This window comes from Condylura cristata, unplaced genomic scaffold (genome assembly GCF_000260355.1).
Source record: "Condylura cristata isolate star-nosed mole 26May11 unplaced genomic scaffold, ConCri1.0 scaffold00014, whole genome shotgun sequence".
NCBI lineage: Eukaryota > Metazoa > Chordata > Mammalia > Eulipotyphla > Talpidae > Condylura > Condylura cristata.
Genome location: NW_004567115.1, coordinates 27,892,621 through 27,916,146, shown reverse-complemented (window position 1 = coordinate 27,916,146; position 23,526 = coordinate 27,892,621). Strand labels below are relative to the sequence as shown.

At 40.5% G+C, this 23,526-nt stretch overlaps 1 protein-coding gene across 1 annotated transcript in view; it reads right to left on the bottom strand.

Annotated features, from left to right (window-relative positions):
• The window catches only part of PSD3 (pleckstrin and Sec7 domain containing 3), a 248,900-nt gene extending 229,538 nt beyond the window's left edge, over positions 1–19,362 (bottom strand). Inside the window, exons 1-2 of the mRNA XM_012724889.1 lie at positions 18,297–19,362; positions 14,937–15,332 (exon numbers count right to left, since the gene is read on the bottom strand). Of these exons, the coding sequence (XP_012580343.1) occupies positions 14,937–15,332; positions 18,297–19,303 (1,403 nt within the window). The 5' untranslated portion in view covers positions 19,304–19,362. The remainder of the gene's footprint in view (positions 1–14,936; positions 15,333–18,296) is intronic.
• Positions 19,363–23,526: the final 4,164 nt, after the last annotated feature.

The window sequence follows — 23,526 nt, the reverse complement described above, 5'->3', positions numbered from 1 at the left end:
ACAAAATACTAAAAAATACAAATGCACCTGATCATACTGTGACCTAAAAATGTAGTCTTGTCTTCGGAAAGCTAGATCAAAACATCCACATGATAGATGTGTTGCTCTGTTCAGCAAGTTTTAGATATAGAGCTCAGGAGGCCAGGATGGGTGATTAGCATTGAGAACCACAGTAATACAAACATCTCCCACACAGTTGGGCAAAAGTTCCCTCCCCTGCCCCAGAGGAATTAGAGCTTTCAGCAAAAATCTTCATTCTCCATTTCTTCCCATAATGGCATCTCCATTTCAATTACCAGCTGCCATGGCATGATTTCTCTCTCTCTCCCTTCAGGTACAGCTCCCATCACATCAGGTGATGGGAAGACCCTAGTCAAAGATGATCAGTTCTGTACAGCTATGAAAAAAGTAATGTCAAAACTGGTGGATTAGAAGTAGGACAATACTCAGCCTTCAACCCTGTCATCCTTAAAAGATCTTTATTACATTAGATCTCAGAAATCTCATCCTTCAGCTTATGTTTCATCTCCTTACTCATATGTCTATCTTTCTTGAAGATAATTGTCCTAAGTCAATTAAAACAGGAAACAGAAATTGGTCAATCGCATGACAGATACAGAAAGGTAGAGGAAACATAGAAAATGGGGTAGTGACATCTCCAGCCCACAGAGAGAAAGGCCCCTTAGTCCAACCCTTTACTGTACAGATGAGGAAACAGAGGGATCCAGAGAAGTGACTCTTCCTAGGACTCATGGTCAGAAACAGAGCTGGGTCAGAGGAGGTGCTCAGTGCTTCCCCTTGGTAAAGCAGCTTTTCAGTAAAGGCCCAGCTGAGTCAACAAAAGGGCCAGGCTTATTTGAAAAAATTCTGAATCCTCCCCCTTCTGAGCACAGGCTGTGGGCAGCCAGGAGTCATTCAGAGCAGATGAAAAAAATGCCCTTTACAACAAATCAAGATAAATCCAATGACTAAACCCTAGCTCACTACACTGATCCTCTTCTCCAAGCACACATAGTTCAGTCTACCCAAGTAAGTCCAGAAGAATAAGCCACTCCTTTCCACAATCCATCAGAATTTTTTTTTTTAATCCACAGAGCACTTTGCAGTCTAAGTACTTTCACATACATTCTTCTTTTATGGTCCTATTTCTCGAGTGAAGAAACTGAGTACCAAAGAAGCCGTGCCAAGCTCCCAGCTGATATGCAGGTGAAGCTGAGCCCCTATCTTCTAATTCTGAGTTTACCTCCTACATAATCTCCACCCAAATGTTTTCAATGACGAAAAGCCAAACACAACAGTAGACCAAAGGACTGACTGCACCACACCCTCAGGCCAGCTCAACAAAAACTCAAATCCCTGCTAGAACCCAACACAAGCTCTCCCTCCCCAGAACTTCAGAATGAAGCACTTTCCTGGGAGGTTCAGACCCAGCTCCCTTCAAATCGACCCTGATGCCTCTACATCCAGATGAACTCTGACAGATCATGTGAACACCACGGTGTGACTGGCGCTGGCTCTGTCAAGTGAAGTAGGCTCTTGGTGACACAACCCAGCTGTGCAGGCGTTTCCCTTCCTGGGAGCTCCGAACATTCCAAACACTGCGCTGCTAGCCAGAGGGAGGATCTGCCTGCAAAGGCAAATCCAGCAGAACTTTCCAGACCTTGTCTGTACTTCTGCACTAAAAGACAATTCAAAACTGAGTCCCACAGAGCTGCGCAGACTACACCTGGCAGGGCTACCCCAGAAGCTAGCAGGAGGTACTTTCTGAGGAGCAGAACCAGGAGGTTTGCTTACCATTAAGAAATTCCATTCAGGTGTTGAAGGTTCATTCAAAATTAAATTTAAGAACTGTAAGCAAGACTGCTCTGGAAAGTTATGGAGGCTAACAGAAAACGACACTAGATTAAAGTAAACTAATAACAGAAGTTATTTTAAACAAAAACTTTAGAAACACTGATCTAAACAAGACAACTTTATAATGCAGAGTGGAATAAAGAGACTTATTTGTAAGTTATAAATTTGTTCTGTTACGGAACCGATAGTAAAATTTTGGGAAGAACAAAAAATATGTTTAGCGCATACTCTATGTTAAGCATTTTCAATTACCATGGGAAAAAGATACTATCCCAAGTTATTGTCTAGGAAAGGGGCTAAGCCACTCTGAAAGCTACCAACTTTGAAGCATGAAGATAGAAAGGGTAGAAGCAGCCGCACAGATAAGCCTGTAAGAGCAGGTGCTCTGTACCAAGGGAGACCCGGGCGAATGGCCAGGTTCTGGCAGTTCTTTCAATTCTGCTCCTACTTCAGCCATCCCAAGGGGGCGCATGCGCATGCGCTGCAGCTTCCATGTCACAGATGATGCAGAGACACATGCATGGGGCGGGAGCACAAAGACATTTTCACATTGTGATAGACTTGCACTAACCTACCCTCTTTATTCTCAACCCCCTCGCCACCAGAAGACTGATGCGGGAGCTGTTGAGGGGGACCTGCCTGGAGCCCCCACACAAAGAAGCTCTGGCATGCGTATAGTTTGAACTTCAAATTCATAACCACCATTCTCTTTGGTCTAAGTATTCTCATGAACCTCATATAAAGAAGAACTATTTCAACATAAAAACAGCGAAGAGTTCTTAATAATTTTGCTAAATGCTACATTACTGTACCCAAGTAAATCCTAACAATCATCAGTCAGGTTAGATAACATTATCATCTCAACTTCACATGTGAAGAAACTGAGGTTCAAGTGTGGTTGAGTAACTCACTAGACATCAAGCTGCAAGAAGTAGAGGTAAAACCTAACCCGAAGGGCTGAAACACTTAAGTTCATAACTACTGTACTTAATGTCTCTCAAAGTATGCTTCACATCCTTTATCCAAGTATTCCCTGTCCTTTATTTTACGCTATGAAAAAAGATCTCCAATTCTAAAGGGACAAATGTTTTATACTGATGGACCATCTAAGACAAATACATTATGGAACACTGAAACTATAAATTTTAAATTGTGAACCTAAAATCTTTTATCAAGGCTACACATAAACACAAACACCCCTGTTTCAATTAGTGGACTACCCTGCACATTCAATCACTGGAGTGCTCACAGATTCTTGGGTGTTCACCTAAGCTTCTGGAGGAGGAATGCATTACCATTGCCCAGGGCTGGGGCCCTGGTGTTCACCATTACAAACCTGACATACATCCTGCATTCCTTCGGCAGGATTTCTCCCACAGAAAGTTTCTAAAATTCTCTCATCTCCAGGAAACACACACACACACACACACACAGAGAGAGAGAGAGAGAGAGAAAAAAAGAGAGAGAGAGAGAGAGAGAGAGAGAGAGAGAGAAAAACAACTCCCTAAGCCTTTTCTCTTTCAGATAAGTGGTCAGCCTCTGACACTTTGAACCCCACTCTGAACTCTAAGACAAATCGTGTTTCCAAACAGCATCGCCAGCCCTCCCTTTAGAGCAGTGACACACCAAAATAAGAATGACAGCCTTGTGCAATAGCCAGAATGGACCCACTAATGACCAAGCTCAAATTGGTGCCTTCCAATGCCTGGCTGAAGTTTCACAAAAGGTGGCTGAAAGAAAGCACACTGCAGTCTAGGAGCAGCCGGACTCTGTCGAACTACCTCAAAAAGCAGCACAACTCTTTTACAGGAAAAATCCCAGCCTGCACAACTGGTCCAAACCTTAAAGCAAACACACCCTCTTTATGTCCTTTTCACCATCCTTAATTAGAAAACAATATGTGTTTGAATTCTCACTTTCCAAAGTTCCTGAGACTTTCCTAAATGTTTTTCACTTGAATTGAAACAGTTTAAAATCCAAGGAATTTTCTCTAACGACAAGTACACATCAGCCAACCCTGCCTAGGACCAGACAAAGAAAATAAACTTAATTCTGGTTACCTCCATCAGCAAACGTCTCCCCACAGTTCTGTCACGAACACAAAGAGCTTTCTCCAGTCCCATCTGTTCAGCAGCCCTTCCTCTTCTGCAAGGGCTCTTTTAATGCCCTCCTACAGCTGCTTCTGCTTCGAACACAAACTGCCACACACTGCCTCTGTAGTGACATGCTCTCAGAATGCCACTATGTCCCTCAGGGGCTGAGGGATGAGGACTTGAAAGAAGTTGAAGGAGCACTTCCCCTTAGCCCAGCCTCCCTGCTCTGCTCACAGGCAGAACTCACAGGCAGCTTCCCTCCAAGAGATCCCGCTTCAAAAGTCCAGATCGGTGAAGTCACACATGACCTCATAAACCTAAGTTTAACTCTTTAGACACCAGGCTGGAGGCTGACAGCAGAAAGGACAGCTGTCTCGGGTTTTTGGAGAGGCTGCCCATTAGGGGAGAAAGAAAAGTTCACCTAACACCATCATTAAAAAAAAAAAAAAAGCTTCAGCATATTTTTTTTTCTTTAATAGCCCGAAGGTTTGTGAAGTAATGTCTTTAGAGATGGTAATTTCCTACAGCAAACATATTCTAGCACTTAAAGGAATGACCAAAATAGGGAACAAGCTAGAGCTAATCTATTTATACTACATGAAATTCAGCAGAATGAAATTCACACTTAATCGTATGTGATGTCTTTTTTCAATTTCCTTTCTAGTTTTGTTTGTTTCTCTGTGATCGCTGGTGAGAAAGTATTCATTTGTCCAGTTATTCGAATTCTGCTTCAGACCCCTAGAAGTGGACCAGCAACACTCACAGCTGTCAGACCCCAGCGTCACCCTTCGGGGCTGGCTGAGACCTGGGGACCAGGAGTCCCGCCGTAAGCGGGAAGGACAGCCGCCAGACCTAACCAATGGATAACAGAGATTCAGGGCGCCCCTAAAGGAGGAGGAGCCTGCTTTTCATTTGCTTTCCCAAGCTGGCTGCTGCTGTTTTTCTTGGGATTTGGGAATTGATTCATATTTATTCGACTTCTATTCTTTCAGTTTCTTTTGATTTATAACATCCTAAGTTATTTATTTTCTGTGCTGCGCAAAAATAGCAAAACAAGATGGCATGTATATAAAGTTCAAGAGTGTGAAAGAACACTGTGTTGCTTAAGGATGCAAACCTGTAAATATCAAGTAGTTACTCTACCTTCTGATCCTTTTAATTCCAAAATAACTAATTTAGGAGGTAAAATAACTACTTCAGTAGTAGATACGCATACAATTACACACTCTCAACAAAAATGGAATATGCATTTCAAGAATGCTGTGGTCTACTCAGAAAAATTGTTAACATCCAACAGTTTTATTCCTAAAGATATACCCGTTTGAGAAATTCTCCCATATGTGCACAAGAAAGACTGCTCACTATCGTGTCATTTAAGACTACAAAACACAAAACAATCAAAATGCTAATAAACAGAAAATGAAAAATAATCATTTATTTTCCTGTAATAGCTACTACACAGGAAAAATACTTAGAATATATAAGTAAAAAAAATTGAATGTGATTGAATGAATGAATAGAAATTGAATGTTATGAATCAATTGAATGAATTTGAAATGCTGAGCAAAAAAGCAAAACAAGACAGCATTTCTATAGTGTGCAAGAGCATATGAAAGCACTATGCGTTGCTGAAGGATGTACATCTGTCCTGAGATGCTAACCACCCACGGGTATGGCTCCCTTCAAGGAAGACAGGGGACTGGAACCTGGAAGGCATGCACAGGAGTTTACAATTCATCTGCAATGTTTAATTTCTTAGATAGGATGGTGAGATCATGGGCGTTTATTATCTTCTACTTTTTTTGGTATGCCCAAATGTTTCAGAAGTTATAAAAAGTCAACTACTTTTTGAGTATTAGCCGCACCTGTTTCATCTAGAAGATTAACAGAACAGGAGGCAGAGAGGTTTACTAATTCCCTCAACTTCCAGCTCTCAATTCCCCAAATCCAGCAGCTGTCACCAATTCTGCTCAGTTTGGCTCCCTCTGTCCGTAGTCATCCTATCCCTGCTCCTGAGACCATTTACACATGTCCACTTCATTCTTCAAAATCCAGGGTTGGAAGTGCCTCTTTGGAGGGCCTCAGAACACTCCAGCAGGAAGCAGTCCCACCTGCCCAGAACCTTACTGTCTGGGTCTCCAGGCGCTGCACTTGCATCATCTGTAGTGTTATTTTATTCGTTCCTCTCTCAAAAAAACCTCATACCTAGAGTAGCCACCACTAATTAACTAACAAAAAGCTGAGTGGGCCCTGGAATAGAGGTTCTCTTGAGTCTCAAACCAAAGACTTGAGAAGTTCAGGGCCCGTCATGGGTAAACCCATATGCCACCAAGGACAATTATTATATGATGAATCTTAAAAGTAATTGTTAAATGAACGCTGAGTGTGAATAATGAACTTTTATGACTTTGATTCACAGTAGTAATTATTTACTACCTCTTATTTTCTCGTGCTACAGACTTTATATTTCTACTCTAGACGAGAAAATGCCACCTTCTTTGTGTTGAGGTGGGGCTGCTTTAGAATAAAAAGACAATAAAACAAACTATCATTATAATGCCTCACCTTCAAGTAATCTAAGGCTCTCAGAATTATTATTACAGGGAAATAACATCTCAAGTCAATCTGATCACAGTCTATTCACAACAGGTGACTTTGAAGACTTTTGCAGACAGTAGTTCAAGCAGTGTTATTACTGATAATAACATTTCTAGAGTACTCATCAAGCAGATGAGTACTTCCCAGATAAGGAAGTTGAAGCTTAGAGAGAATTCACCAAAACTTAAGCCAACGCAGTAAGACTTAAGAACCCACACCCTCACTAAAAAGCCAGACTATTTTCTAGCAGAAACTGGATCAAACCCTACATTTCTAAAGTAGGAATGTACACTCTGTGATCTTTACACCAAAGATGCCACAAGTGATTATTACACAGCCAAGGTGCTTTACGACTTCTGTTAGGTGATGGCTTCCCCCACGGACCAGAGACCTTCAATGACCTGCTCCCTTAAGAACAGGAGCTTTATACTCCTGCTTTTCAAACTTTAATGTGGTGTGAGTCACCTGAAAAATTATTAAAATACACATTTTGATTGGGTAGATCAGGGGTGGGTAAGGTGTGCATGACACATTTCTAATAAGCTCCAAGATGAGAAGTCACAACATGGCTGAACATACAAATCAATCTGGGCTGAACATAAGAATCACCTGGGAACATAAGAATCACCTGCACATAAAGCTGTCACCTTAGACCAACAGAAGCAGATTCTATGATGGTGAAGCCTGGGGAATTAGAATGCAGATTCAGAGGTGGGGCCTAGAGTCTACCCTTCTACAAGCTCCAAGTCAATACTTCTGGTCAATAAGACAGTGAACAGAAAGATTAAAAATTTCAGCGGTTCAGTTTGTATGATTTATGGCACTTCCCTTTCATAATTCGAAATCCAGAGATTGGAGGTTTGAATGCAGGCAGAGGAAAGAGTATATGAGGTGTGGGGTGATGAAGTCATGTACCTAACACTGGTTTAGATGGAGCTTAGTATTAATCTTCATTAGTAAGATTGTGTTCAGCCTACCATTATGGCCACTCAGGTGCTGAATAGCAAGCTTATGCTAGGGAGTTGAGCCAATTCGATACGTACTTTATGTTAAATTATAGAAATTCTGAGATTCATAGAAAAATAAAATCAAAAAGAAAAACAAAAATAAAAGCAATAAAAACCTCATTTGGGGTTTAGTAATATTTCTATGTAAAATACCTTCAAAGAAATACTTATTTGGAGATCATCTTTTTCACTCAAACCAATGGATCAATCAGTAATATTTCTCATTTACTATTGCAAATTTGGGAGTACATGATCTCTGCTGAGGAAATGTTATTACTGCCGGTAAAAGTTAACTATTATATTGACATGAAAATAAAATTGCAATAACATTCTGAACAATTATCAACCAACACCAATCCACTTTTTTATAGAGAGCTATGATTCTCTTTGTAATAATGCACACTTCTAATGTCCATTATCATTTGAAGTTTTTTGATAAAAGTCAATTCACATAGCCAGCACCTTCTAGCATACTTCATAGCAATACCCAGGGCATTGCTGTTTCAAGGTTTAAACTAAAGAATCTGAACATTTCTGGGAAACCCTATGTAAATGCAAGGCCGTTTCCTGAAGTCATCACTAATTCATACAGAAGGTGCCCAATAAACAAGAGTCCAAAACCACCAGAGCAAGGGCCAGGCCTGTCTAGGGAACCAAACGAACACCAGAGAAGCTTTCATTCTGGGCTTCCATTCAAGCTACTGTCAGAAGAGATGTAAGCACAGAGAACTGCCAGGAAACTCACCTGAAAAGCACAATTCTATAATGATGGAATCAAAAAAGTACACAGGCAGAGCACCAAAATGCCTCTGGGTGCTCATCCTTCCCTGGCTGGCCAAGCTTGGTGTCCTCTGAGAGCTCGTCCACTCCCACAGCTGCAAGCCTCACCTCTTAAATGCAGGGCTCCAAGTCACCCAGTCTCTGCAACCCCACACTCCCACGTACTCTGCAGCAGGAAACCTCACTGTCCTCAAATTTCACGAGTTGAGACCTACCCCATCAGCAGGTGCTCTGCCACAAACACCACTTCTCTCTCACCTTCCATGGATGGTTTCTTGGTCAATGCTTGACACTGCATAATCCTGACTCAATCACATTTATCTGTATTAGAGCATACACCAAAGCCTTGCATCTTTTTTCTTCACCAGGTTTTTTCCTACTCTATTTTCCTATGTTACTTAGACTATTACTCAGATCACAGCAAACTCATGACAGGTTTAAAATGAACAGCCACAAGCTAGAACTTAGCAAATCCTCACAACAAAACTATAAATTGGGTGATAAGGTGATTTCCCCCTTAAGGAATCAGATTCCAAAGTGAATCAGATTTCCCCCAAGTGAAACCACCTACCCTAACTCAAGCAGCCCATCAAGAAGAGGACAGCTGATGAAGGATAACTCCTGTGACCACCTATCTTTTGATTCCAAGTGCCATTATTCAGGCACTGACCACAGGGCATTGCACTTTTTGCAAAAGGAAGCTTCCAGAAGCCCAACACTGATGCTTTTCTGATAGTTTCTAGTGGGGAAAAGGGTGCTGGCTGCTCTGAGGCTCACTCAGGGCTGGATGGGGGGAGGAACAGCCTGCTTACTAAGATAGCTTTTCTTTAGCTTACTACTAGTGTTGAGAGCACTGATTTTCACTTATTTGTCTATCTTCAACTATATGCCAAACATTGCCAGGCCACTTTCCGCCCTTGATTTCTTTGTACTTGATTCATTTTGTCTGCTCATCACTCCTTTACCAGATGAGTATTGTTAAGTCTATTTTTTACTTGGAAAAGTTCCCAGATTTCATGCACCTATTAAGTAAATGACGCAGGATTTGAACCCATGATGACCTGGGTGAAACTGAGAAAGCTCCACACCTCATCTCTGGGCAGGAATTCCTTTGTGGTTAAAGAACAAAAATCACCAATTCAGTTGCTTCCAGAAAACAAAAAGGAAAATAAGAACCTCTTTCTATAGGACAATTTTTTAAATATAAAGGAAAAGGCCAAAGAAAGGGCCAGAGCAACAGCAACGCAAAAATGAGTTCCTGAGGCAGCAGAGTGTCTGTCTGCTCCAAGCAACAGAGCGAAAGCAGGGTACTCGATGGTCCAAAACTCTAAAGATAATTTCCCAAGAGCAAACCTTTTCTTTTTCACCAGCTTAACTAACATCACATTAGTATTATAATTTCTTATTTTAATATTTATCATTATGTTAAAATTCCAGCAGGTTTTAATTAGGAAGACAAATATAATTTTTTAAATTACTAATTTTTTAAATTGTAATTCAACAAATTTATGTTAAGTATTAATCTTCCTTCAGGTGACTATTTCCTGGAAAAAAAAACGATGCTAAGTAAAGAGGAAAACTGAAGAAGAAAAAGGATACTTCAAAAAAAACCAGCATTCCATTTGAGAAGGGGGAAAAGCCAAGAGGAAGTCCGAAAACCACAATTATCAAATTCCAGTGGACACAAGACCTGGGAAAGCACTTTCCCCAGGCCTATGAGCTGCACACAGATACAATCCACCCCTTCTGCTGTACTGAGGGACATCTGAAGGAAAAATTAGGAAGCTGTGAAATGAAAAATTCCAGTCACACTAGGTATTAGTACAAAGGTAATTTTTAAAAACAGTTTATATTTTCAAAGAACCTTAAAAGAAGTTCCTGTCCTGTTATTGTATTTGCTACTTCTTTTTTCCTATCTGTCCAAACTCAAGTTCAGTAGAAATGGACAATCTTCAGCCCCGTTCATGGTTACAATGACAACATTTGTGCCTTTCAGTGTTCAGGTCAGAACTTACTGATTGGAGCTGTGGTCATCAGCTGATGGGCCAGCGCGAGAGAAGCACTCAGACACAAAGGAACCCATTGGAACATGTGTAACTGTAAGTCTAGTCTCTAATTATCCTTTCTAATTTTGGAGCCACGTGACTGGACTTCACACAGCACTGCTGACCCCGTCAGCCTGAGTGCTATGTAGCTGGACCACAAAGGGAGGAGATGCTACTCCGTGCTCCTGCATTAAAATGCTGTGGCATCCATACAGTGAGCTGTTTTCTGACCCACATGCAACTCCCTGGCCAACATTCAGGGTACAGAGCATGCAAAGTGCCTGAGAGAATTAACTGTTTACGTCTAGATTTCTCCAAAGTTTTAAGAGGCTTTTTCACTTACAAAGAGGGATCTGTTGATATCAAAAAGTATATAATCCTTTAAAATACAAATATTAAGAGCATACATACTCTACAAAAAGTACGCTTTGCAACCTGACACTAGATGGCTGAAGTATTTTCTTCTTTGACTTAAGTAGAGAAAGTAACAGGGAATAATAACCCCTGTCTGACTACCAAGGTGGCCAGATCTGAGACTGAAAGGTGTTCCTGAGAGAAGTAAGACTTGCTGAGTGTTAGAACCTGCTCATTTCCCTCTTCTTTTTTTTTTTTTTTTTTTAAAGAAGCAAGGCAAAGAGAACAGTGCCATCCTGGGTTCTGAGGAAATGACTGTCAAATACTGCCACTCAACTCCTCTTTTAATGACAAAAGTAATGTGAGACTGACAGACTGAAAATGAAAAGGATTTGTAAGTATCCCAAGGTAATGACAAACAAATATCTGAGCTTCAAGTTCAAAATAAATGGGCTCTGGAGCCTGAGTGCCTGGGTTCAAATCCTGGATGGATCTTTTACCAGTTGTGTAACTGAGCAAGTGACTCAACTGCTCTGTACCTCAGTTTCCTTATCTGGAAAATGAGAATATTCACAGTTCCTTCCCCCCAGGTTACTGTGGGCATTAACAAGGGGCTACTCAAATAAGCCCTGTGGGATACATATGATGCTTGCAATATGAAATCATGCTCAGAGACTATCTCTAGAGACCTTATATTTTTGACTGGTTGACAAGGAACATTTTATGTAGTAAAATGAATACCTCTATATGGAGGAGCTTAATTTTCTTGGATCATGTCTAGCGAGAATCAGACTCGTTATCACGGAGGACCGAAGGGTAGTCCCGTCATCCCCTTCCCTGTGTGCCTGCAGACTTCACTGTGTTTAACCTGATCAAACCCCTCCCCCAGTTACTGCCAAAAACACAGGAAAGACTAGTAAACAGAAACAAGATGCTCTACTTTTACTGTCTAAATACTGCATTTATTAGCAAAGTTGGAAAAATAATTTTTTTGCCTTTGAATCCTATCACTTTGTCTCTGAGAGCGTGTCGAGGAAAGTCAGTGAGGCAACCGCCATCCTGGTCTGGATGTCCTCAGCAGGCTCAATACCACTGTCTACTTCCTTCCTCATCTCTGAAGTAGGATGCTTTAATGCAGAAAAAAAAATTTAAAGGTTTCCTCATTGATTGCATTAAAAATTCATGGAGGGCCCTCCCAGGTGGCGCAATGGGTTAGGACGCAGCACTGCAAGCTGGCCACAGCCACTTCAGTGCAAGTTCGACCCCCTACCCCAGAGGAGGTGACCTACATGGCGCAGCAGACCTCTCCTGACTTGCCCCGCTGCTCCCCTCAGCAGGTCTACCTGTTCTGCTCCCCATTCTGTCTTTGGTGAATCCTCTCACCACCCCTGCACCTGTGGTCTTTACCCAGTTCTGTATGCATAAATAAATGAATCTTCAAAAAAATTCATGAGGCATGTTTATTAAAGATTTGGTAAGTTTTTTTCTCAAGTTGAATACCTACACCAGTACCACCAACAACCACCAAGTTTATGGTTACCAGCTCACACTTCTAGACTTATCTATATATGGAATAAAAGAAATTAGATTTTAGAAAAGGAGAACGTTAAGGCCTGGCAACCATGAACAGTGACTGCACCTGCTCAGAACAATTCCGGTACAGGATTTGTCACTAGCATGTCATGTGGCTCTGGGTAAAGTCACCCCTCCAAACTGAAACTTGGATTCTTTACTTTAAAATAAGGTTATCTGAGGTCCCCTTCAAACTGCAAGATGTCATAATTCTTCAACCTGCGATATTAATAGTTCCTCTGGTGCTGTAACTTCTCCAAAGCATCAAGAGGGCAGAGGGGTAAAGAAAACATGAGCGTTACCAGGTACTTTAAATTTCCTAAGATCATTGAGCCTGTTCTACTTTTTTTTTTTTTTTTAAAGATTTATCTATTTGTGTATACAGAACTGGGATACAGGCCAGAGGCTCAGGGGTGGCGAGAGGCTTCACCAGAGACAGAGTGGGGAGCAGAACAGGCAGACAGACGAAGTACACTGCTGAGGGGAGCAGTGGGTGGGTCAGGAGAGGTCTGCCACGCCATGTGGTCACCTCCAGGGCAGGCGGGAATCGAACTCATGCGGAAGCGGCTTTAGCTTCTTAGTGCTGTGCTTTAACCTGCTGCACCACCAGGGAGAGCCAGAGCCTATTCTACTTTTTTTAACCCTAAACAGAGGGCAAACAGAGCCTCACCTGTAAACACTACCTTATGCCAACTCAAGAACAAAATGGTGTGCCCACCCAGCTCATCTGTCCATATCACTAGTAGTGCTAAGGGAAGAGAGGACTTATCACTAGTTGGAAGCCCCATGGAGGAGCCCACTGGATTCATCTCTCAGAAGCTTCTCTTTGAGAACTGAGGTATGACCTCATGGCTGGACAAGAGTTCACTAGTGGCAGGGTAAGTGACAAGCTGAAACTTTAACTCAAGAAGGCCTGCTTTATACCCCTGTCTAAGTCTGAGCTGCTAAGTCCTGCAGCCAACCCCCACACTCCCAACTACTGAACGCTGCTTGCTAATGACCGGCACCAATGCTGGCACAAGTGATGACTACTTCCTATCTGGGTGTTGCAAAGCTTGCATTTAAAAAGCTTTTGGCTAATGTCTTCCTGTTCTGACTCACTAATATTTATGCCTGTCTTCATTTACTCACCCTTCCTGTGGCTTTTGCAGCAAAGCCTCTCAGCTCAAAACACTTCAGTTGTCCAACCTGTTTTTGGTCAGCAATATAAACAATTTCCAGTTACCCCAGAAAGTAGGACTGGAATTTCAGTGAAGTTGTCTGCATAATCAATCCTATAATATTGGTGCAACAGAAGGACTCCTTCTCGGGGATGCGCTCCTCTCAGGGACATCCCTCAGTTCTCAGAGATAAAGTCTAAATGCGGTTTATCTGCCAACCAATTCAAATTCAAACATCTATTCATGCCCCTACTATGTACCAGGCACCATGTTAGGTGCTTTAATCTGTAACAACCCTCTATATAGCACAGACACAGATGGCACTGAATATCATTAGCCCCATTTTGCAAATAAACATCTTCCAAAAGACTAAGTAGATTGCCCAAGTAAGTCAGACCAAGGTCTCCTGCTTTATGACAACTCTGTTCTTTTCATTGTCTCACTGGGACCTCTTAAGACAAGCAACATCTGCAGTGACTTCACTTGTAAATGAACAGTTACAAGAGAATAGTAACTGTGCATTTGCTACTCTTACACATGCTCATCCTGTTAATTATAAATCTATACACTTTGGTTATAGAAATGCTTAATACAGGACAACTTAAAGAGAAGTTATTTGGAAACCTGTAAAATGAATTGACTTAAAAAAATTACTGACAGTTTTCTTCGAAATAATTTATCACCATTTAACTTGTCTTCCACCTCTCCTACCACAAAATCACTTTCATCCAGGAAAACTATCAAAACTGAATTTATAAATGAAGTTTAACATTCTGCCATGGTGAAGATGCTAAGGGACAGATAAATGGCCTGAGGATGATGAGCAAATGGAAAGGAAACACTGAGTAATCTAAGAATTGACAGGAAATCACTGAAAGCCAGGCATGGTACATATTACCTATATAATTTGTCATTTTAGCTCCCATGGAAACTTTAAAGGAGAAAGAGAAAATACTTATAGTCTAGCCAGCCTCCATATAAACAGATCCGACTCCCACATCCCACAAAAGGGAGATTGCCCAGCAGAACAGGACCTCACAGAGCAATGGGCTACAAGAGACTGATCACCATCTAATCCAGCATCCCCAATTTACAAGGAATCTCTGGCTAAATCAAACAACGCCATCAACCAATGTCAGCGGCAGAAGGAAAGCCAAGCTCTCTCAGTGTTCTTTTCAGCCCTGAGCCACTGCCTCAGCAGAGACAACACCTACTCACCACCCACAAATATTCATCAGATCCAATTTATACGGAGTAACCCAGGAAATACCACCCAATAGAATGACCACAGCTTGCCGATTTGGCAGTATATTCTGCTTGCCCCTAAGACTGAAATTACTTTTCATCCGCATCATTTGCTTATATCCATAGAAACTGGCCAAATGCTTTTCAAATATATTACACACTTGGATTTCCAAATAGAAAATGCTACAAAAACCACCAGCATGAAATTAATGAGAATGGAACTAGTACCTTCCCCAGAAAGCAATCTCCTGGATGCCTTTCGAGTAGATGGTGTCACTGGCGTCATCCAGCCCATTGGTGATCCCGCTGGAATAGCCCATCACTATTCCACCATCTGCTGAGACGCTCAGGATGTCTTGCTGTCCTCCTGCTGATGTCCTCTCGAGGAACTGACCGCCTTCCTTGATGCGTTGCTGTATCATTGGCGTCAGGGGCATTTCAAAGCTAAAATAGCTATCAGGCTCTGAGTATAATGTTTCCAAGGATTCAGCACTGTAGTATAAAGAAGTGTTGTCCAAAATGGTTTCAAACTGGGAGCTGTACACATCAGTGGAATCCTCTGCATATCCGGACCCAAGGATATCATCCTCTCCTCCCCTATAATGCTCCTCTTGATCAAGAATCCTGGAAAGGTAATAAGAATGCAGAATTTCTATAGTAGCTGATTTTTTCTTTTATTTTCCTCCATCAGCTTTACAAAATTATAGCATTCCATAGAGCTAATATTTTCATTTACTGGAGTTATGTCCTAATAAATGTTAAAAAATAGCAAAGAAACATATCCTGGTTTAAAAACAAACAAACAAAAAAACCTTTTAATATACATGTGCTGAACTGGCCTCCCAGTAATTCAATATAGGTTCAAGTTAGTTTCTTAGGAGGCAAACACATTTTTCCAATGAATATTTGAGCAAAATATTAAATTCTTATTTTAGCCAAATAAACTCCACATATTCAGATTTCTTACCGCTACCATCATTCTTAATTTTATGAAGCACATAAATATGCTGTTAGCTTAATAGACTAAAAATACACTAAACTGTCATTAGACTATTACTACTTTTTGATTTAAATAAAATCGTATGCCTTAGGAAGAATGGATAGATTAGAATCCAAGGGCTGCCCCCTGCTGACAATAAGGCAATGCTGCAGGGAGATTACAGGGCTAATCAATGACCCTTTGGAGTGGGGGTGTGTGAGGAACAACAAACACATTTATCTATCATAAGGCGAGCCAAAACAGAGAAAACCTAAAAATATTTTTTTAATTATACAAGAGGGGCATTAATTAATTTTGTTCAACATGTTCTTCAAATACTAAAATTGAACATTCAGGATAACTAAGAAAAATTTAAAAATTTAGTAAGAACAAGAGGTCAAGAGTTAGAAGAACCAGGTGCTGAGTCATGGATATGCCAGTTACTAGCTATGTCACTTTAAGAAACTTTAATGAACCTCTCTCTGAAGTTCACATTTCTATAAATAGGAATATGTGTAGAACTACCTCATAAGTAAGCCACATTCCTAGGTCTTATCAGCATTCACATTCAGCAATACAGCATCTTGGCTACTTATAAATCTCTGAAGTTCTACTATGTATATGTACCAAACATTGTTCTGGATTAACACTTCTCCATGGCTTTTTCTTGCACTTAAGAATCAAAAATAAAGTTCCCCTGATGAAGCTCCTTTCTTCCACACTCGCCACCACCCCATGCACATCCCCATGCTTCAGACATAATGGTGGAGTTTCAAATCTTCAAACTTGCCACAAAGCCTTTACTTCACTCACCTCCAGAAAGCACATACAGTTACACATTCCTGAACCCTCCTTTGCACATGTTCTTCTATCTAGAATATTCTTCCTTCTTAATCTTTCAGTCTAATTATCATTTTACAGAAAGATGTTCTCTAAGCCATCAACTGAATTAGCCTCTCTCCTCCATTCAAATCATTCCTCCTTTTAATATCTCTGTTCTTCTTCAGGGAAAGTAGCAAAATTGGTGACCCTCTATTTACTCATGTGTTTATGTGGTTAGCATTTATCTTTAGCGGTAAACTTTATGAGACAGTGAACATAAAGTATATCTATTCTGAACATTTCTTTATGTCCAACAGCTAGCAAGGACACAACAGATAATAGAAAAACAATGTGGGGGCAGCTCTCGCCCACCTGTGACCATGCAGGTGCCTCTTTTTTAATTTTATCTTTTACCTAATAAGCTTTCTTTTTTTTTTTTTTTAAAGATTTATTTATTTGTGCATACAGAACTGGGGTACAGGCCAGAGGCTCAGGGGCGGTGAGAGGCTTCATCAGAGACAGAGTGGGGAACAGAACAGGCAGATCAACGAAGTACACTGCTGAGGGGAGCAGCGGGCGGGTCAGGAGAGGTCTGCCACGCCATGTGGTCTCCTCCGGGGTAGGCGGGAATCGAACTCATGCGGAAGCGGCTTTAGATTCTCAGTGCTGTGCTTTAACCTGCTGCGCCACCAGGGAGGGCCATCTTTTTAAAATGTAAAAAAAAAAGAAAAGAAAAACATGTGGAAAGGAGGAATAATTAATCTGCACAATAGCAAACATCCATATTTCATTGGCAATATGACTGCTGAGTCATGTGCCACATACACGGCCTGCTTTTGAGGGAAGTCTACAGACGGTTTGTATTGGGGGAGAGAGGAGAGCGGAAGAAAAGGTGTCCTGATAGCCATCCTCAATAAGTACAGCTCTCAGTGGATGTAATTAACTAACGAGGAAAAGACCATTCTTGATACCAAACAAATAAGCAAAACACAAAAAGCCCTTCAGCCTTACTACATATGTCCTATACAAACTATAAAATGTGTCACAATGACTGGTAGAAGGAAAGATAGCACACAGTGAAAATGACAGTGTGCAAATGACTTTGCCACATGGAATACTGAGTGGTCAGGCTATGAACAAAGGAAATAGAGAGATGGGCCACATCTTCCTTTTACCCAGGACCTACTGCAATGCCAACCAAAGTTTAACTTCTCAGGTCATATCGAATAACAAATACTACTTGTAACATGGGGTTCCCATGTCAGTGCCGTGGAACAAAAGAACTATAGAGTCCACTTCTGACCTTCTCACCTCCCTTCTAGAAAATAGTATCAGTCCACATGTTCATACATGCTTCAGGGCGTGTAGGCACTAGGGTTACACCCAGAAGAGCTGCCAAGTTAGGATGCAATGACTAAAAGATATGTCAAGAGTCCAAATTGTTTCCTATTGCTAAAGATAATTGTGGGGTGTTTCAGTTGTCTTGATGTTGGAAAACCTGAAACCTGCCAAAATGTCAGAATGTCAGAAAAGGATCCATACAGTTTGGTGTTCGCAGACTCTCCACAACCCTAGGTGCAGCTTAACAGAAGACAAGTTTATAAAGGATAACTCTGCTAACTTAGAAATGTAGAAGGATCCTAGCTTATAGTAATTGCTCTTCCACTCTTTATGGTAATAAAGACCCAGGACACTGTGAATTGTGATCTCAGAGCCAGCCAAGCATGAGACAGTTTCCTAAATATCTGCCAGGTGTCTCAGCCAGCAGAACTACTGTGAGAGCTTACCTCTCCTTGTCTCTCTCCAGCTCTGGTTTCTTCTCAAGATGTTCTTTGTTTTCCTTTACGAAGACTTCATCCTCTCCACTCTCAGCAAGAGGCGCAGGGGAAAATGGCCCTGAGCTAGTGCCAGGTCTCTCAACTGAACCTTTCCAGGTTTCATCCCAAACACTCTCAGTTACTGAATCACACAAGCTGGCAGCTGAAAGATGGCCTGGCACCCTAGAAAACTCTTTGCCTTCAAGAGAGCCTGTCCTTTCCGACAATATCTCAAAATCCACAGGATATTGTGCCTCTTTTTTCTCCCCTCCTGTCCACAATATTTCCACCCCTTGAAACTCCACGTGTTTCACCCGGCCGGGGCGCCCTGTGGAGCTCCTTGTGGGTTCTCCCCCCATATCGGACCTTCTGTCCCTCAGAACGCCAATGCTACCAGTAGAGTTATGGGTTGCCCCTGAGCTCCCTGGAATGGACACAGGACAAGATGGCTCCTGCACATGAAGAGCCCCTTTCCTTCTATCACTAGTTGTCTGAGAAAGCACTTCCTGAGTCTCTCCAGTAGACTGTGTAGACAGGTCCTTCTGGACACTAGGATAAAAACTACCCCCCATTGTTACATCAGCTGAAAGAGGTATATGTGGCGATTTTTCTTGGCTGTCAGGGAACAGTCTGTTGGCTTTCTGTGTTCTGTGACTGGCAGTGTTTGGCTCCTTGTCTACCAGGTGAACTGAAAAACCAGAAACAGCATCTTTGTCCAATACCTTTGTAACCTGTAATATTTCTGAAGTTATTCTGGCTTCTGTGTCTTTCAGAGCTGAGATCAAAGAGTCAGTGGGTTGTAAACTTTGTTCCTTGAGGTGACTTTGAGAGGGGGGCTCTCTGACATCATCTGGTCCTTCTGTAATACTGTGGAGCCCAGAGTGGTGACCAGCAGGAAGCTGGTCTCGTGGGTTGCATGCAGGGGACGCTGTGTCCAATGCAAGAGAAGTATTCAGGCCTTCTCCACTTTCCTCCATGGTCCCGTATTCTGGAAATTCATTTGTGACATTCGGTGGGAGTAAAGTGCTTCCTCCATGATCACCTATAAATAGAAAAGAATGGACACATGCCTTTCTTGAAAAACAGGTTCTAATGGGTATTAATAAACATACACAGGTATTAGGTATATAGTGATGCTTTTTTACTGAATTTTTTCACCTTTTTCTACCCATTACCCTGAAACACATACTTCGCATCACCTTGCCAGTCACCCCTGCCATGAGGGTAACCACAAGGTCTGGGCCTCAGAGCCAATCTGCACATGCCACATTTATCCTGCCCCTGAGAGAGGCTACACATGCCATTCAGTTGCTGCATATGCTAAAAGAGATTAGCATAAGGATCTGGATCATCTTCCAAATACTACTCATGAAATAGCAACTAAAATATTGATATTGGGAAGAACACCAAATAGCCCTATGATCCAGCCAACAATATCTGTGCAGTGCCATCTCAAGAGATGGAGCCCCAGGAAAAAAGATACACTCTATGTAAAATCAGTAAATATATTTTTTTCAGATGAAAGCCCCCTCCATCACTCCAGGGTTTCTGGGGGCTGGGGGAGAATGCTTTTAAAATATCCGTGGAGTATGAGAATGAAGTAAAAAATGGAATAGCAACAATGTGTTAAGAGAAATTTCCAGGACTCAACTGCATAAAATTTAAGTGGTGTCTCATGCAGAGTCCCGATACATGAAGTAACGAAAACAATACCTAGCATATGTTGACTATATTGAGCAGATTTACATGTTCATATTACATGTAATATGTACATGTACATATTAAAATGGCAATCAATGAAGATGTTATATCAAGCCAAAATTTAAATTATAGTCATATCAATGCTAGTATCTAAATTTCTTCTCAAATTGATTTGGTTACTCTCTACCAAGAAAATCTTCCATCTACACTAAAAATGTAGAGTCCTCACTTTGACAACTTGAAGAAAGAGCATATTACTGTTGTTAATGTTTTAAAGTACTGAAAGTTGAAACCTTCCTTTTTAGTGAAATTTGTGATACATTCCTGAACATGTATGCTCCCACCACATGAAAGACTTGATTCTAAGGCATTCACAATAGGTAACCTGGAAACATGAGTTAACACGTGACATCCCGCAATAAGGTGAAATGGTGATCATAATACAACTGAGTGTATATTACCTCACACTCAACTTTTAAAATAATTTGACATCTATTTTTAAAATTAAATTTAAATGAATTGTTGAGGGAGTCCAGGGAGCACTTCTCTGTGATGACAGTATTTATAAATCACAAAACAGAGTTAAGAGGCTATAGTTTACTGAAGTCTGAAGAGAAAGAAAAACAAGATTCCTCTTCCTAGGTGGTATATGAACATTTTTTATTTGTCAGTAGAGAATGCTGTAGGATTTCTAATTTTTCCCTTTTTAAGATTCATGGCTTTCAATATAGTTACAAAACTGTGCAACAATAACCAATATCTAATTCTAGAATATTTTTATTAATCTCCAAATAAAAGTCATCTCCATTACTGTCACTCCCATTTCCCATCTCCTTAGTTCCAGGTAAGTACTAACCTATTTCCTATTTCTATAAATGTCTACCCTGGACATTCCTTATAAATGGAGTCATGTAATGCATGGCCTTTTGTTACTGCCTTTTTATAACTTAACATAAAACTTTCAAGGGTAAACCACACTGTAGAATAAGCTACCAGATTTTCATTCCTTTTTATTGCTCAGTAATATTCCCTCATGTGGCTATTCCACAGTTCTTCATCTATTCACCAACTGGCAGATATATATGTTATTTCCACTTTTTGGCTATGAATACTGAACATCCCTATACAAGTTTTTCCACCTACATTTATTTTCAATTCTCCTGGGTATACACCTATGAGTCGCATTCTGGATTACAAGCTAACTCTATGTTTAGTGTTTTGAGAAATGATTAGTTTTTGAAAGCAACTGTGACATTCTACATCCCCAGCTAAGTCTGGGAGTTCTCTAATTGTCCATCTTCTTTATTATAGCCTTCTAATGGGTGTGAAATGGTATCTCACTATGATTTTGATTTGCATTTACCTAGTGACAAAATGAGCATCTTATCATTTACAATTTGTATATCCTCTTTAAAGATATCTATGCAGATCCTTAGCCCGTTTTATAACTGGGTTACTAGTCTTTTTAATACTGAACTATGGATCCTTTGATTTACTTATTTCTCTTTATTTTCTTTTAATGATATCAATGTTTTATAATTAAAAATTCTGCATTTCTGTTAAATTTTTCTTGAAATAGTTTAGTCTTTTGATAATATAAAAAGAATTGTTTTTCAGATTTCACCTTCAGAATGCTTATTGCTAGCATATAGAAATATAGTTGATTACTGTATATTAAACTTATATACTATAGCCTTGGAGAATTAATTAGCACTTTTGTGGACTCATTAGAATTTCCTATATACATATACATATATGACATCATATTATCATATGGGGTCACATACAATAGGATTTTATACATATACATATGTCTATGCATGTGCATAAAATCATGTTATCTGTATGTAAAGGTAATTTTGTTTTGCCTTTCCTATCTGGATTCCTTTTATTTCTTTTTCTTCCTAACTGCTCTGGTTAGAACAGTTGAGGAGAGGTACTACAAATAGACATGTTTGTTCCTGGGTGTTCATGATTTTAGGTGAAAACTTTCAGGTTTTTACCATTGAATATGGTGTAAACTATAGGCTTTCATAACTGCCACAAACAGATTAAAGAAGAATGCTTCTACTCCTAGTCTGTTGGGTATTTTTTTCATTAACTGGGGTTGAATTTTGTCAAATACTTTTTCTCTGTCCATTGAGATGCTCATATGGGCTTTCTCTTTTGTTCTAGTTACACAGTATAATCCATTAATTGATTTTTATATTCTAAACCAACCTTGCATTCCTAAGATAAGTTCCCACTATTTAGATGTTGCTAGATTCAGCTTTCTAGTACATCTGTCTCTATTCATAAGTAATGTTGGTCTGTAGTTGCCTTACATTATCTTTGTCTGATGTTGATAAATGAACTGGAAGTATTCCATATTAACATTTGTTTACACCATTTTTACACTTTTAACAAACATTTTTCATGTTCTACACTTTCTTAGTCTTAACAGTTTTCCTTCATTGGGGGACTTTAGTTCCTTCAGCACTTGTAAGCTATAAATTTATTGTTAAAATGTAATGAAAGAAGAAAAGTGAACAATCCAAAAGGATGGCTTTCTTTTTCTTTCTTTAACAGAGTAAAACAGATTAAAGTAACTAGAGAAGTACTCAGTCCACAGTAACAAACATTTCCTTTAGATTTTATGATGCTTTTCATTATTTCTTTAAGATAGGGCATAACTTGACAAAACCTGGAAGATCACACAATATAAAATTTTAAAGGTTGGGCCCTCCCTGGTGGCGCAGCGGGTTAAAGCACTGCACTGAGAAGCCAAAGCCACTTCCGCATGAGTTCGATCCCCGCCTGCCCCGGAGGTGACCACATGGCGCGGCAGACCTCTCCTGACCCACCCGCTGCTGCCCGCTGCTCCCTGCTCCCCTCAGCAGTGTGCTTCGTAGATCTGCCTGTTCTGCTCCCCGCTCTGTCTCTGGTGAATCCTCTCGCCACTCCTGAGCCTCTGGCCTGTACCCCAGTTCTGTATGTACAAATAAAATAAATCTTTAAAAAAAATTTTTTAAAGGTTGAAGGGGTCAAGAATTAATTAATTCACTTAGTTAAGAAAATAGGCTCACAGAATGATAATACTTAAAAAACATATAACACAACAAATAAAAATCACAGCTGTCTACTCTAAATCTGCTACAATTAAATTCTAATAACAGTATTTTTGCCAAACATAATTATGAATGTAAAAAATCTCCCAGCTGTGGCTTCTGCAGAAAAATAGACTTAAACATCAAATGGCTCTTGGTCAGAGCACTCATCAAAAGATTCAGAATAATGACAAAATTTGCCTTTCTAATAAGGGACCACTCTGTCAGACTGCAGTTTATTTGGGCTGTTAGCATTCCTAGTCACTACTTTGACTGTCTTTAAAAGTAAATAAGGCCCTCCCTGGTGGCGCAGCGGGTTAAAACACAGCACTGAGAAGCTAAAGCCACTTCCACATGAGTTCGATTACCCGCCTGCCCGCAATAAGGTGAAATGGTGATCATAATACAACTGA